The sequence below is a fragment of the Pinus tabuliformis genome, chromosome J (assembly GCF_031772625.1).
Source record: "Pinus tabuliformis cultivar Carrire ecotype Pingquan chromosome J, CPIR1, whole genome shotgun sequence".
NCBI lineage: Eukaryota > Viridiplantae > Streptophyta > Pinopsida > Pinales > Pinaceae > Pinus > Pinus tabuliformis.
The window spans coordinates 165,211,039-165,224,245 of record NC_142295.1 but is presented as its reverse complement, the minus strand read 5'-3'; the positions used below and the strand labels follow the sequence as shown (position 1 = coordinate 165,224,245).

General features: G+C 39.6%; 1 protein-coding gene across 1 annotated transcript in view; it reads left to right on the top strand.

Annotated features, from left to right (window-relative positions):
• Positions 1-13,207, top strand: part of LOC149226193 (Actin-like ATPase superfamily protein) — a 275,955-nt gene that overhangs the window by 47,725 nt on the left and 215,023 nt on the right. The window contains exon 2 of the mRNA XM_089377426.1: positions 2,709-2,856. Coding sequence (XP_089233552.1) covers positions 2,709-2,856 — 148 coding nt within the window. The remainder of the gene's footprint in view (positions 1-2,708; positions 2,857-13,207) is intronic.

Below are 13,207 nucleotides of genomic sequence, written 5' to 3'. Positions count from 1 at the left end.
GATTTAATTCCGACTTCAACTTTTTCCACATTGGGTGGTAGTCACTGTTGAGGTGACGTTGATAGTGGATGTCTGAGAGTCTATAATTTGTAAATCTGGAAATTTGGATATTTGAATGTTTGACCTGTTGAATGAGCACCTTTGCCTGGATTTGAAAGAATTCAAAAGAGTGAAGTTTGGGAATTCGAAATGGGAGAAAAATGAGAAACCTGAAGCCAGAGGTTGTTGAGAAATCAATAGGGCAGCAATTAGGGTGATTTCTCTATACTTGATAATTGCTTGTCAAGTTATTTTGATTTCTTATTACTTTATTATGTTCTTTTCATCAAGCAATTACCAAAACATAAACCATGAAGATCACAAAAAAAACAATGAACACAAGATGTAGGCTCCAAGCTAGGGCAAAACCCCTCCAAGGGGAAAACCCAGTAAAATTCTTCTCTTCTTATAGAATCAGATCAAGATGAGTAATCCAAGACCCAAACAACAAGACCAAGACCTCCCGAAAGATCGAAGTCAGCCCTCCTTTCAAGCTCTTCGAATAGGTCAAAGTCAAACCAAGTCAACACAAGTCAAAGCTCCTCAAACTTGCTTCAATTTCAGATTTTCAGCCCCTGAAATTAGGTCTGCAACTTCGGTCCCTGCAATTAGGTCTGTAATGTCACACGTGTGAGAGATTTAGGTCAGAAAATTTGTCTTTAGACCTTCGCTCTCTCTCTCTCTCTCTCTCTTGTTTTCTTTAGACCTCCGCTCTTCCTTCTAGACTTTTTCGCTGGTATTTCTGTTTCTTCTTGGCACAGAAATCGAACTTGCTTGTGATACTCCAAATGAGGTCGAACTGTCCTCTATTTTTACACATCCAAGAGGTTGAATGGGTCCCTTCCAGGGCCGACTTGGTCTTATGGGGACAAAAATGACATTTTTGACTCAAATAATATTCTTTCCCCACTTTCTTTTCAAAGTCCAATTGGGACTTGATTCTAGTACAATAATTTTACTCATGACACATATTCTTTTGACTCAGAAAACCCTAGAAGAATGAAGAACATGCTTGACCTAATTAACAAGATGACTTGAGCGTGAAACCCATGCTTGAAAAATAATATATCCTTTTCTTCTTTTGCTTTTTACATCAAATACACTATAATACAAATTATGAAGCTTGAACCTAGTTACATTTTCCAACAGATATTACATTGAGCCAGTGTGTCCAGTTTGTAGATGTAGTGCTATGCAACGGTGACACGTGGACACAGGTTTGCCACGTGTCATATATATGGCTTGTAGACATGGCAGGGTATGGTGGTGACACATGGGCAGGAGTCTGCCATGTGTTAGCTGTACGGTTGTTGATGTGGCATATGATGGTGAATCTTTTGAGGCCCATAACTTTGTGCCTAGAGCTCATAATGAGATAAAACCTATACCGTTGGAAAGCTCTTGACAAGTAGAAGATGACCATACCTCAGAAAAGAGGTCTGAGATGGTTAAAAAAGGAAAAAATTTGGATACCCCACCTCCATAAAGTGACCTTGGGGGTTGGGTATGTTATAAGAACCGCCATCTCAGCTTGGCATTGAGGATGTGGTCCACGTCAGTTAGCTAAAGCCTATATATATTCCCTATCTTGGAGGAACTGGTTTCAGCCACACATCTGGAGTCAGCTGTTCCAGAATTTTAGCTCTTCTTTTTGATGTCTGCACCTTATCTACTAGTCAGCGCAGGATGACTACCAGGTGGGCTGAAAAGGCACTTTGCCCACTCGAACCAAGTGGCTGCCCCAGTCAGCATTTGAGTGGCAGTTTCCCTATAGCCAGCAGAAATTGAGGATGATTTCCTCTAAGTAGTGATGAATTGATGAGGTTGTCTGGTGGATATACTGTTATGCCCTATGTACCATAATGCACCTGTCTTTTGTCCTTTTTTGGGTGGTTTGATCAAAATGATCACTCGCATATTTTATTATGTTTTACTAGAGACTTGGTCAATGATGATTGCTGCAAGAGTTTTCCAGTACTTTCTTCTTATACTTGTGTAATTGCTCTCTTCTTATACTTGTGTAATTGCTCTCTTGCATTTTTTAATGTGTCTGTACATTGCTGTGATGGTGTTCATGTTGTCGCTTGCCCATACACCTTTACTTGTTTTGTTCACCTCTCTAGTTGAACTCTTGGATAATTAGATTTGTTCTAAACCAGCTGTTGTTTGTTACATTAAGTAAGTTACTGGTTTAGACAAGCTCTTGACTCTCTGGGAAACTAAGGGTATATGATTTACCTTTCTACCAAGCAAGAGGTGGCCTCATGCACTGTATAGCACTGCTATGTTCTTTTGACTATTTTATTAAAACTGTCAGATAAGAGGGCAGTGAGTTGATTCAGAATTATAGTGCTTTTTAATATTTCTATGTAAATTTTGAAGGTTAATCTCATACCCTTCTTTAGTTGTGTGCGGGGATTCCACATTTTCATTTGGGTGATTGTAGTTGGTTTCACTTTATACATATCAAATATATAGTTTGAATTACTTTGATATAAGCATTGACTTAACAAATACTTACTTTACTCACACTTTTCTCTAGATACTACTAAATGGCCCTCTGGATTAAATGCTTGATAAAGGTTGTTGCAACTCAAAACATGTTTGATATGTTTTCCTAATAAACAATTATACATCTATCACATGAGTTGTGATCTTGTGTAATGCAGAAACAGAAGCAAGAGAGACAATGGAACAAGTTATGGCAGAGGCACTCATGAAATCCGGCTTTCATCGTTCTGCAGTTCAAGCTGTCTGTTTGGCTGTCTCTGGTGTCGACCATGAAATCGACCGGCTTCGTATATTGCAATGGCTGAGGTTTGTTGATATCTTGTATCTCCATTCCTCTCTAAGAAAGCAATTAGGAAAAAAGAGAAAAGGAAAGGATGCACTCTCAAGTTGATGGACATTGGTTCCCAAGCTATAGGTATATGATGATATCCACACGTGCCATTGGTGTCCATGTAATGTCTGGAAGTAATGCTACTATGGAAAGACTAGGTAGTGACATTTGTTCGCTGTAGAACACCTGAAACTTCTGATTATTCCTTGTTTAGGTTAAAGGATTCTTAAGCTTGTTGAATTGGCCGTGCCTATTGATATGAATCAGGTATGTTTGTGAACTACAAATTTAGGTTATAACAATAAGTTTTGCAAACCCTTTGGAGTGCTTTGTTGATTATGTTAGTGCTCAAATGGCTGAGGGTGCAGTCTTTTTCTCCTTGCAAGCTTATGTCCAAGTCTCAAGATACAGTAATGATCTGTGGTGTACCCATTTCCCCAGCATTTTGCTATTACAATAAACACAATTCTTTTGTACAGCATTGGCTCCTGGAGGAGACTAAAGCTCTCTCTAGTTTACTTTCTTATACGGATTGCTGATGTTGAGTATTTTGGAGATTGATTTTGAATACTTTTGTCATGAATGCTTTTGATAATGATCTGCTCCATACTGTTGAATATATGTTGGCTGTGGTTTATGATAATGTTTATGATAATTCACAAAATGGTCATATCCTACCATCATGAACTGTTAGAGTTCCAGTTCTTTGGATATTCTTAATAATCATATTTCCTAATTTCCATTTGTCTCATTTTGTCAATGAATCTATTTATATTGATAGATCCAAATTTCATTTTCTCATATTTCATAGTTACATGGAAGGTTCTAGCCTAGTCCTCCGTGAGTCTTTGGCTTTATTTTGCAGGAAATTGTTCTAGCAATATGCTTGTAAATGCACTTAACAAATAGGTTGGAAGCGATCAAAGCTTGGTTCATTTGTTTTGGGTATGGTGGCATTGAAGGTGGAGTTGAGATCTCTTGAAAGTTTCCCCTTTACGTTTTCTGGGAACCTTCTGAATTTTTGCACAAGAAAGTCTTCTGGCCCTCGGAACTTTTCATTCTGCAATGATCTTATAACCATAATTGAGTTTCTCTAGAGTAACAGCACAAATGAGTTCTTTTTTGATCCTCATCCATCCACCTTTAAAACATAGAAGACAGCGAGGGGATATCTCTAATATTTTCTTTGGCGGGCTCTGTATATATGTTTTTAAAATGTCACTCCAAAATTACATATAACTTCAAAGGATTCACATAGAGTACCTTCATTGTTGTATACGTTCCAGATGGTGTTGTGTACCTTCCTAGCCACTGCGTGCATATGGAAAAAGGAGGTATTGTTATATCCAGCAGTCAGCCATATGGCTTGTCTCTTCTTCTTCCAGCAAGCTTCCTCCTGGGCTGATAGTATGTCTTTCTGCACATAAGCTTTCCTGTTATAAAAGGGTATCATCTTGTAGACCTGCCTCAGTTATATTAGAGATCTCTATTCAAGTTTTGAGAGTTGTGAGGATGAAGATCTAAACTGCATCTTGACCTAGGCTTTTCTGATGGATTATGATCTTCAATAAGATTTGATTGAAAATGTACCATGGTATAAGTGTTCTTCAAAGGCATTTGTTTAACCCAATTATTCATAACAAGATCCACATATTCTTGAAACTCCAACCAATCTGAATTGATCTTAAGTGTGAAGCAGGATTCTAGCCTTTTTTTATCAACTTGAAGTGAAATTGACGAGTGGTCTGATATTGACTTAATTTTTTTTTTGTTTGCTGCTATATACTCTGCTTCTCGGATCATTGACATGTATATGGTCAACAGGCACTACAGTACTCAATGTCCTAAGAAGAAGAAGGACAAGAAGGAGAAGTAGGAGTAGTCAACAACTTCGACCAAGATTGATAATTTGTCCAACGGGTTGGAGGACGAATTCACTTTGTATGCAGCTATACCTCCAGGCGAGAGGTGGGGAGATCTTGAGCTCTAGTTCCCAAAGTTATAGAGATTTGGGCGAGATCCATGGAGGTTAGCATCAGACAAATGTTTCCCCATAGATCAGTACCCTTGCTACAAGGGCCCACAATTTTTCAGTAGTAGTTGGATTATAGTGATCAACATGGTGCAGTTAGATCCTGAGGGACAACTGCAAAGATAGTTGCAGTCAATTATTGAGGGGCGCAAAGCGAGTTAGGGCACAAACAATTATTCATTAGACAGTGTAGAGGCTACTTGCAGTTAGATTCTTAGGAGAAAAATGTAGAGCCAGTACCGGGACATAGTTGATTCAGAGTTTTGTTCTCAGTTGCTATAGTTGCAGCAGTAGCAACAACATGAGATCAGTTGCAGCAGGAGGCACAATGTAGTGTCAACAACAACGCAGATGTAGTATAGTTTAGCTACAGGATTAGCATATGAATCAAAGTATGTGCAGTGGCTTGGTGGGTAGTGACATGTTGACACAGCTGGTAGACATCAACAACCTGAGGGAAGATGTTACGGGAGAAAGACAATAAAATACCTTCCTCGCTAAGAGGGAGTGTTAGTTTTTGTAGCATTGGACAGGTGTTCTAGTCTTGACTTTGGTTAGAGAGGCTAAGAAACACAAGATCTCCAAAACCCATAAAAGGTTTCGGGAGAAAACACCCAAAGACAACTCAATTAAATTAATTGATCGATAATTAAAAATGCCTAAGTATAACTTAGGGAAATCGATTAATTAAAGGGAATTAATTGAGAAAAGTGAGAATGCTCTAGAAACTCACACAGATTGAGTTTGAGATGATCTTAGTTGTTGATGGAGATCTAATCATGGCCGTTGGTTCACCAACGAGAGATTATAAGAGCAACTCAATGGATATAAGGGAAGACACACTTGAGCACATTGTGGAGAGCGAGTTTCTTGGCAGATTGAGCTATCTAGTTGCAGAGGTTGTGCAGGGAAGAAAAGTTGGAGCCAGAAGGGATGCAAAGGCAAGAGGGAACAAAGATAGTGATTCTGGTGGAGATTTCCAGTGTCGGAGAGTCAACAGTAATAGGGTCGAGTTTCCTTAGTGAGGCTGCGCAGGCAACTTCAGAGGGAGTTCGATTTAGTGGAAAGAGAGGGTGATTCAGTTGCTGGAGGCTGAGAAAAATTTGAGAAAGCCAAGTGAGTCATTTTCAAACGTTGAGTTGGGCAGAATGACGACATTAGAATAGTTCCTAAGGCAGATGGCATGCTCAGAGACAATGCAAAGGCTGACGTAGGGGTGTTCTAGCAACTAGTTTGAGCTTGTTTCAACTTTGAGATCAGCGTCAGTGAGACAAAAATTGTCTCACTAATTTTTGGCTAGAATATTTTGCTGGGGATTGGTAGTTTGGCATCTAGATTTTTGTACTCAAATTTCACTGTTGCATAATAAGATAAACCCTCATCTGTCGCACCGATTTTCCTAGATTGGGTTTTTCCAGCGACTTTTGTCAAAAATTAATGGAGTCAATTTTATTGTGTGTGTGTGTTCTATTTTCTGCAGTACATTTTATTTGTTAAACACACATGGGCAGCAAGAATAATGTGAAGGATAAAACATGCAAGTACAATTTTTATTAACAAGAGATATACATTTATAGTACAATATGTGATCGTTGAGTTTCACATCCCAAGGTCTCTTGGACTCCTTTTGTCCATTCGGCTTCCACACTAACCCATTGAGGATTAGGTGTCCAACATTCCCCCCCTTAATCCGAAGGGTTATGTATGAGTCCAAGAAGAGAACTGAAATACAAAATGTGCAAAAATGCATGGCAGCACTAGGCTGAATGTGCTCTCTGAAATGTTGGTATAAAGGGCGGTGGTTTAAGGATGACTACCAACACTGGAACGCTTAGTGCAGTTCCCGGAACTTTTCCAAAACTGACAAGAAGCTGAAGTCTTCTGCTGGAGGAAGTGCTCCTATTGTTTTGAAGAGGGAAACCTTCAACCAATAAAGGGAGGTCTCACCCCGCATAAAAGGGAGAACTTCAACCTGAAAAGGGAAGTCTCAACCTGTGATGGTTTAAGGATAACCAACAACTTTGGAATGCTTAATGCAATTCCTGGAACTCTTCCAAAACTGGCAAGAAGCTGGAGTCTTCTGCTAGAGGAAGTGTTCTCAATTTTGTTCCTGGAATTCTTCCGAAACTGGCAAGAAGTTGAAGTCTTATGCTAGAGGAAGTGTCCCAGATTGCCAACTAAAGGCATGTTTACGGGCATCTTTGTCTCTGGCTACAACTCTGAAATTGGTGTGGCAGGTTGTGGCTCAGGCTTGCTTGATGTGGCTTTGAAGCTTGTAGATGACCATCATTTCCCCCCCTGTCAGATACAAGGTGAGAGGATGGAGAAAACTCAACTGCAAGATTGTTCAATACTCTGGAACAAGTTCTGACATGTGTTTGGAATATCTTCTTGGCTGTTGATGCCCATTGCCAAGAAGCGATCCATCCAAGATGAATCTTTGTTCTTGCAGGACGTTTGTTTTTGAAGCATCTGTGTGAAGAATGGCTGGTTTTATGACAATGCTTACGTGGATGAAGATCAAAACAGTGATCTTTCAGATGGCCAACTCGGTCACAATGTTGGCATTTTACAATTTGTTGTTGTTGTTGTGGAAGAGGGGAAGAATTTGGAACAGCTGACAGTGAACTGTCATGAGGAGCAGGTGAACTGTCATGGATGAATCCAACACTCTGAAACTGAATGGGCTTTGAGTAGTTTGGAATATGAAAGGACAAGTCCTTGTCATATCCAAGACCAGTTCTGTGCTTGTTGTGTACAAGCTGTTCCCAAGGTCTGATGATGGGCTTGGGAAGTGCAAGCTGAACCTCTGCATCTGCATGTAACCTTACTGCTTTATCTGAATGAACTGTAACATTATTGACTTGCTGTTGATGGGTTGCAGTCTCAATGTTCTGAACAGAAACATGTTCAGAATGACTCCTCTGTTTTAATTCTTCTTGCTGTAGCTGAGATTCAAGCTGCAAAAAATCAATCTTTTCTTGTGCATATTGTAAAGATTTTTGAATATCTCTGAGAGTGTTTTTGTTGACTTTAACTGTACTTCCATTAGTAGATAGGATTAGAGTGCTTAATAACTCTAATAATCCATGATTTTTCTCCATTATTCAGACAATCAAATCAACAATGTATTTGTAAAAACAATCAAATGACCAAAAATGCACTCCCCCCTTTTTGTTGTTGTTGTTGTTGTTTTAGCCTCCAATGCACATTCCTTTAGATATCAGTCCACCCTTATAAGCATGAGTACAATAATGTTTAGTACTTATTTATTTGCTTCACACAGAGATATAACTAAAAAATAGCGATATCTGGAAACATAAGAGAAAACGGTACTGAAATATAGAACCTCGGTAGAAGTTTCAACTGTATAAGATGAAGATTTCCCACTTTTGCAATACCCAGAAATTGTACCCAAGAGCAACCTTTTCCTCTGACATTGTACAGTAGTGGTTTCAACCACCTGAGTATGACAAGCTCGGTCTTCTGCAATTTTATGCCAATACGAGCTCCTAAATTCCACAAGGAACCCCCAAAGACAAACTCCCACAAGCCTTCAAACCGAACTTAGTCTCAGTTTATTCTGTCCTGGGACTTACGACGACAATGAGCTCCCAATTGCTATGTATAGTAGCTCAACAATCTTCTATCACCCTATGAGCACACATTCAGCCAGACTTCCACAATTTGACATTGAGTGATATCGACTTCAACAGGAGGGGATAAATACCAACGCTTAGTGGCCAATGCCTCTGGTCGCATGAACCTCTGCATGCAACAGAAATTCGCTCCAGAACAATTATTATCTTGGTATATCAGGTGCTCAATATACAGTTCGATTTCCACCAACTATGCAAATAGAATGGAGACAATTAGAGCAGAGGAACCCGGGTTACAATAGATGATTCAGTGTAGTTTTCAGTTCTTCAATGACATATAAGTTCAGAATTTGCTCCTCTCTGTACAGCACCTCAAAACGTCCCACCAGCAATCAATATAAAGGTACCAGCAGTTGTTATAGACACCATAAGGTGGTCATAGCTCCTTCCAGCTCACCAATAATGGCTCAGACTCCATGCAGTCAGCAACATGAGCCTCTCCAAGATGATATACAACGCCATGCAATGGGGATAGTGCCAGCCTTTGAATTGCAGTTAACTCGTTCCACCTTAACTGTGACTCGCCCAGAAATTATGCAGCTCTCGTCCAGCATTACCAGTGAGGGATTTCGACCCTATTTCTCATTGGAATCACGCCCAGCAATTAAAACTTCTCCCCGTATGTACATTCAACCTCCCACAGTCACAAATTTCTCAAGATATGGCCCTCTGCAGAGAAGACACATTCAGCAATCGAAGGAAGTGGCCACTACCCGAGTTAAATGAGTGATGTGATTTCCAGAACTCGCCCCAGCACCTTGAAATACGTTCAACCACCAGAAAGGTTAACCCGACTCCCTTGCTTGGTGCCTCCACGCAGTGATGGACCCAGCCCTTAGAATTTGTGGGAATCATGCTGCATATTCTGACCTGTAGATTCAGTCACGCAAGCGTCTTCCATTCTAATTCTTTAAAGAGATCTGAACTTCCATCAACGTATTGGGCTAATGAGAGTGAAACAGCACAAAAGATCTGGAAATGGGACCTACGCCTTGTGACAGCTAGAGCTGATGCTCCCGATGCTGTTGCTCGTCACCAGGTCATGCCGAATGCACATTCTTCTTCGTCAAGGGTATTGAAGGGTTCTCAAATCTAGCGTCTTCCGTTGGAGGTAGAATCCGCAGGAGGTTCCATTCTAAATTTTGGACCGGATTTTCGTCTTTGTGAATCGATGTCTACAGATCTTAATTTGGCATCTCAGACATTGGTAACTAGAAAAGCCTTTAAAATCAAGGATGATGAAAAGGGTCCATTGATGTGTGGAGAAAATAGAGATGACACCTCATGTGAATCTTCAGATGTATCAATATATGGGCAGCGTAAATGGGTGGACTTGCGTAAATGGGAGCAGCGCTTAAAGATAAGCCAGCATTCAATGTAATATGGTTGGCGTTAAATATTTAAATTCGATGGCAGCGTTAAATAAATATGGGACAGCCCTCCACAGCAGAAGAAACTCTACAGAATCCATATCACTTTAATGCAAATGCTCAGGACCGCGGTTACGATGTTGCCTAAACAGAAATTAATATGACCAAACAACGATTTATTCATAAATTCGGTGAGGATCTCAGCCGAGACAATCTCACCTTCGGCAAATACAAGCAGGAAAATCCCGACGATCAAAAGGTAGTGTACTCTTTCCTCCAGCGTTCAAAAGACTTCGACGGCTGCGGGACTGAGGTCCTTCAAGTGAGACGGAGCCACATTGGCACTTTCAGGGCACCTGATGCATCTTAGATTGAAACGGGCAATCCTGAGCTTGACTTTATAGCATTTCACAGTCAGATTTAGCTGGAAATGGCCGGAAATAACGATGGACGGTTCGAATCCCTTTAGTAGTAAAAGAAAGGCAGGATTGCTTCAGAAATAAACGGATCTGACATGTCTCGGTCGGTTGAGAGGATTTTCCACAAATAGCCTGAACATGATTTTGTAGTGCGGGAGCAGCGTTAAAGCAAATGGATGTGGAAAATCAAATCGGAAAGCTGATGGTGGAATTATCATGCACTCAGGATTATGAGATGGCTTCAACGTTAGCAGTAGAGCATTTGAATCGCATTTTACAGGAGTTTGAGTTTAGCTTGAACAATATTGAATTTCTGGTTCGTATCCCGCAGGTCGGACCAGAGAATATATGGAATATGGCAGACAATGGCAGACAACGGTTTTAGCAGAGAGCCCACAGAGCGCAGGAAGGAATATGGGGCAGAATGAGGAATAAAACGCTCAATTCTGACACGTAGATAGGGCATTAATTAATGCTGTCAAGAAGACTGTTGGCAATTCTGATCAACTATGATTAGGAGAAAGGCAGAACTAACATGTATATAGAGACCACAAAACAAGTGGCTCAAATTGGAACAGGAGCAGCAATCGCCTGCTCTGATACCATGTTAAACACACATGGGCAGCAAGAATAATGTGAAGGATAAAACATGCAAGTACAATTTTTATTAACAAGAGATATACATTTATAGTACAATATGTGACCATTGGGTTTCACATCCCAAGGTCTCTTGGACTCCTTTTGTCCATTCGGCTTCCACACTAACCCATTGAGGATTAGGTGTCCAACATTATTTTTGGTGAAAATTGTAGTTGTGATTTTATATTCACATAAACTACACATAATTATATTCAGTTAGAAGAATAATTTCTAGTTGCTGCAATAAAGTTGAAAATTTCAGATCAAATAGTACGAGGGGTAATAGGAACGATTCCAAATAGGATGGAATTTTAAAACTTAGAAAAATCCCTATTCTTTAGGTTTTGATACCCATTGTTGTGAACATGGTAACAACAATGCAAAAATTTAAAGTAGTCAAAGCAGAAATTACGAGAGTGAAAATAATAGTGCTTGTTTATTATGATTTGATAAAGTATATTTGCAAATTGAATAATATTAATGATGATTACAATGAGCTTCGTCATGAAGTATACATATACATTGATTTTTTATGAGGTGAAGATGTGTTTGACCCTTAATGTTTCCTTTATCTTAATTATTATTATTATTATTATTATTATGTTTATTACATTGCCACTCCCTTCAAAATGTTTCATCCATAGTGTTATCAGGACCAGAACTAACCAGTTTGAACTGGCTGGTTTGACCTTTTTGAGGCCAAAACTGGTTCGGACTGGTGATTTGAACCATTTTTGGCCTGTTTGGTACTGGTTTGATAAAGCGGCATAGAACGCAACAAGTGGGGCTTGTTTTCTAGTTTTTCCTTTAATTTCCTTCTTGGTTTGGCACAAGCCCACATTATATGAAAATTCCAAAACCAGAATCCTATTGTAGCAACTGGAAATTATTCTCCTAATTGTTAATTTAATTTAACAATTTATTTACTGTTTGCTACAACAAATACTGAATAAATCACACTACAACCTACGCAATTAAAATTGCAGAAGAATAAATGTTGGAAGAAATGCTAGCATACACACTTAAAATAACACAATTATTTTTGGACAAATGTCTCTAGAAAAACCCAACTTGGAAAAACTGGTGCAACAACTAAGGGTTTTATTATTAAGTAGCAGTGAAATAATCTGAGTACAATTGGATGCCAAAATTGGAAATCTTACAGAGAAATACTGGCAAAAATCCGGAGAGGAATTTTCCTCACCCCACAGGTAATCTCCTGGCACAACTTGCCTTCGGCTCTCTAAGCGTCTACGCTAGCCTCTGCGTTGCTCTACATAGCTGGCTAGACGTCTAGCCTCGGACTAGACTATGATGAAGTCATTCTGCTTTCTGCTGATTGGAAAGACGCTTCTTCGATACCCTAGGACTCCTTCCCAGCCTTTGGAATTGAAAACGTTAATCTCTCTCAGCAAATTGACTTTGCCTCTAGAGGCTACTGCACAGTCCTGCGTCAACCCTACTGTGGTTCTTATGCCTCTCTGCATATGCACTCACCGGATCTGGAAATCTTCCTCCAACTTCACTGTCTCTACCCCTCTCTCACTGCTTAGATCTCAGGCTCTCTCTCCGGCAATTGATTGCTGCTACTCTGGAAATCAATCTGCTCATGAAATCGAACCTCTCAAGTTTGTTCTCCATCACCACATCGACCTCCTCTTATAACCCTCTGTTGGAGCACCAACAACCAAGATTAAAACATAATCGATGGCTAGGATCATCTTGGAGTCAATCCGCGTGAGTTTCTAGATGATTCTCACCTTATCTCAATTAATATTGATTAATTAACCGTATTCCCTAAGTTGAGAGTTAGGAAATATTTAAAAATCGGTTAATAATCTAATTGAGACACTTCTAGGCATAATTTCCAAAAATGATTTCTGGGTTTTGGAGATCTCATGTAATCTAGCCTCTCCACCAAATTTCGTGGCTAGAACACATCTAATGCTACAAAAACTAATACAATAGGTGCCTAATATTCAAGCATATGGCCCTACTATTGCTATGCAATTCATAGTAATGTTAAATTCTTAAAGTAAAAGTGACACTTTCCTTTTCTCTCATTTTGATCCTTTTACTTAAATTTTTAACATTAGCATGGAAAAGGGCCAAGGAGACTCACCGGTAATCAGGTCATGGAAAAGAGCATGCACTAAATGAGACTGGGGTTGCTAAGCTAATAGATCTAGCAGGTAGTAAGGTGGAAC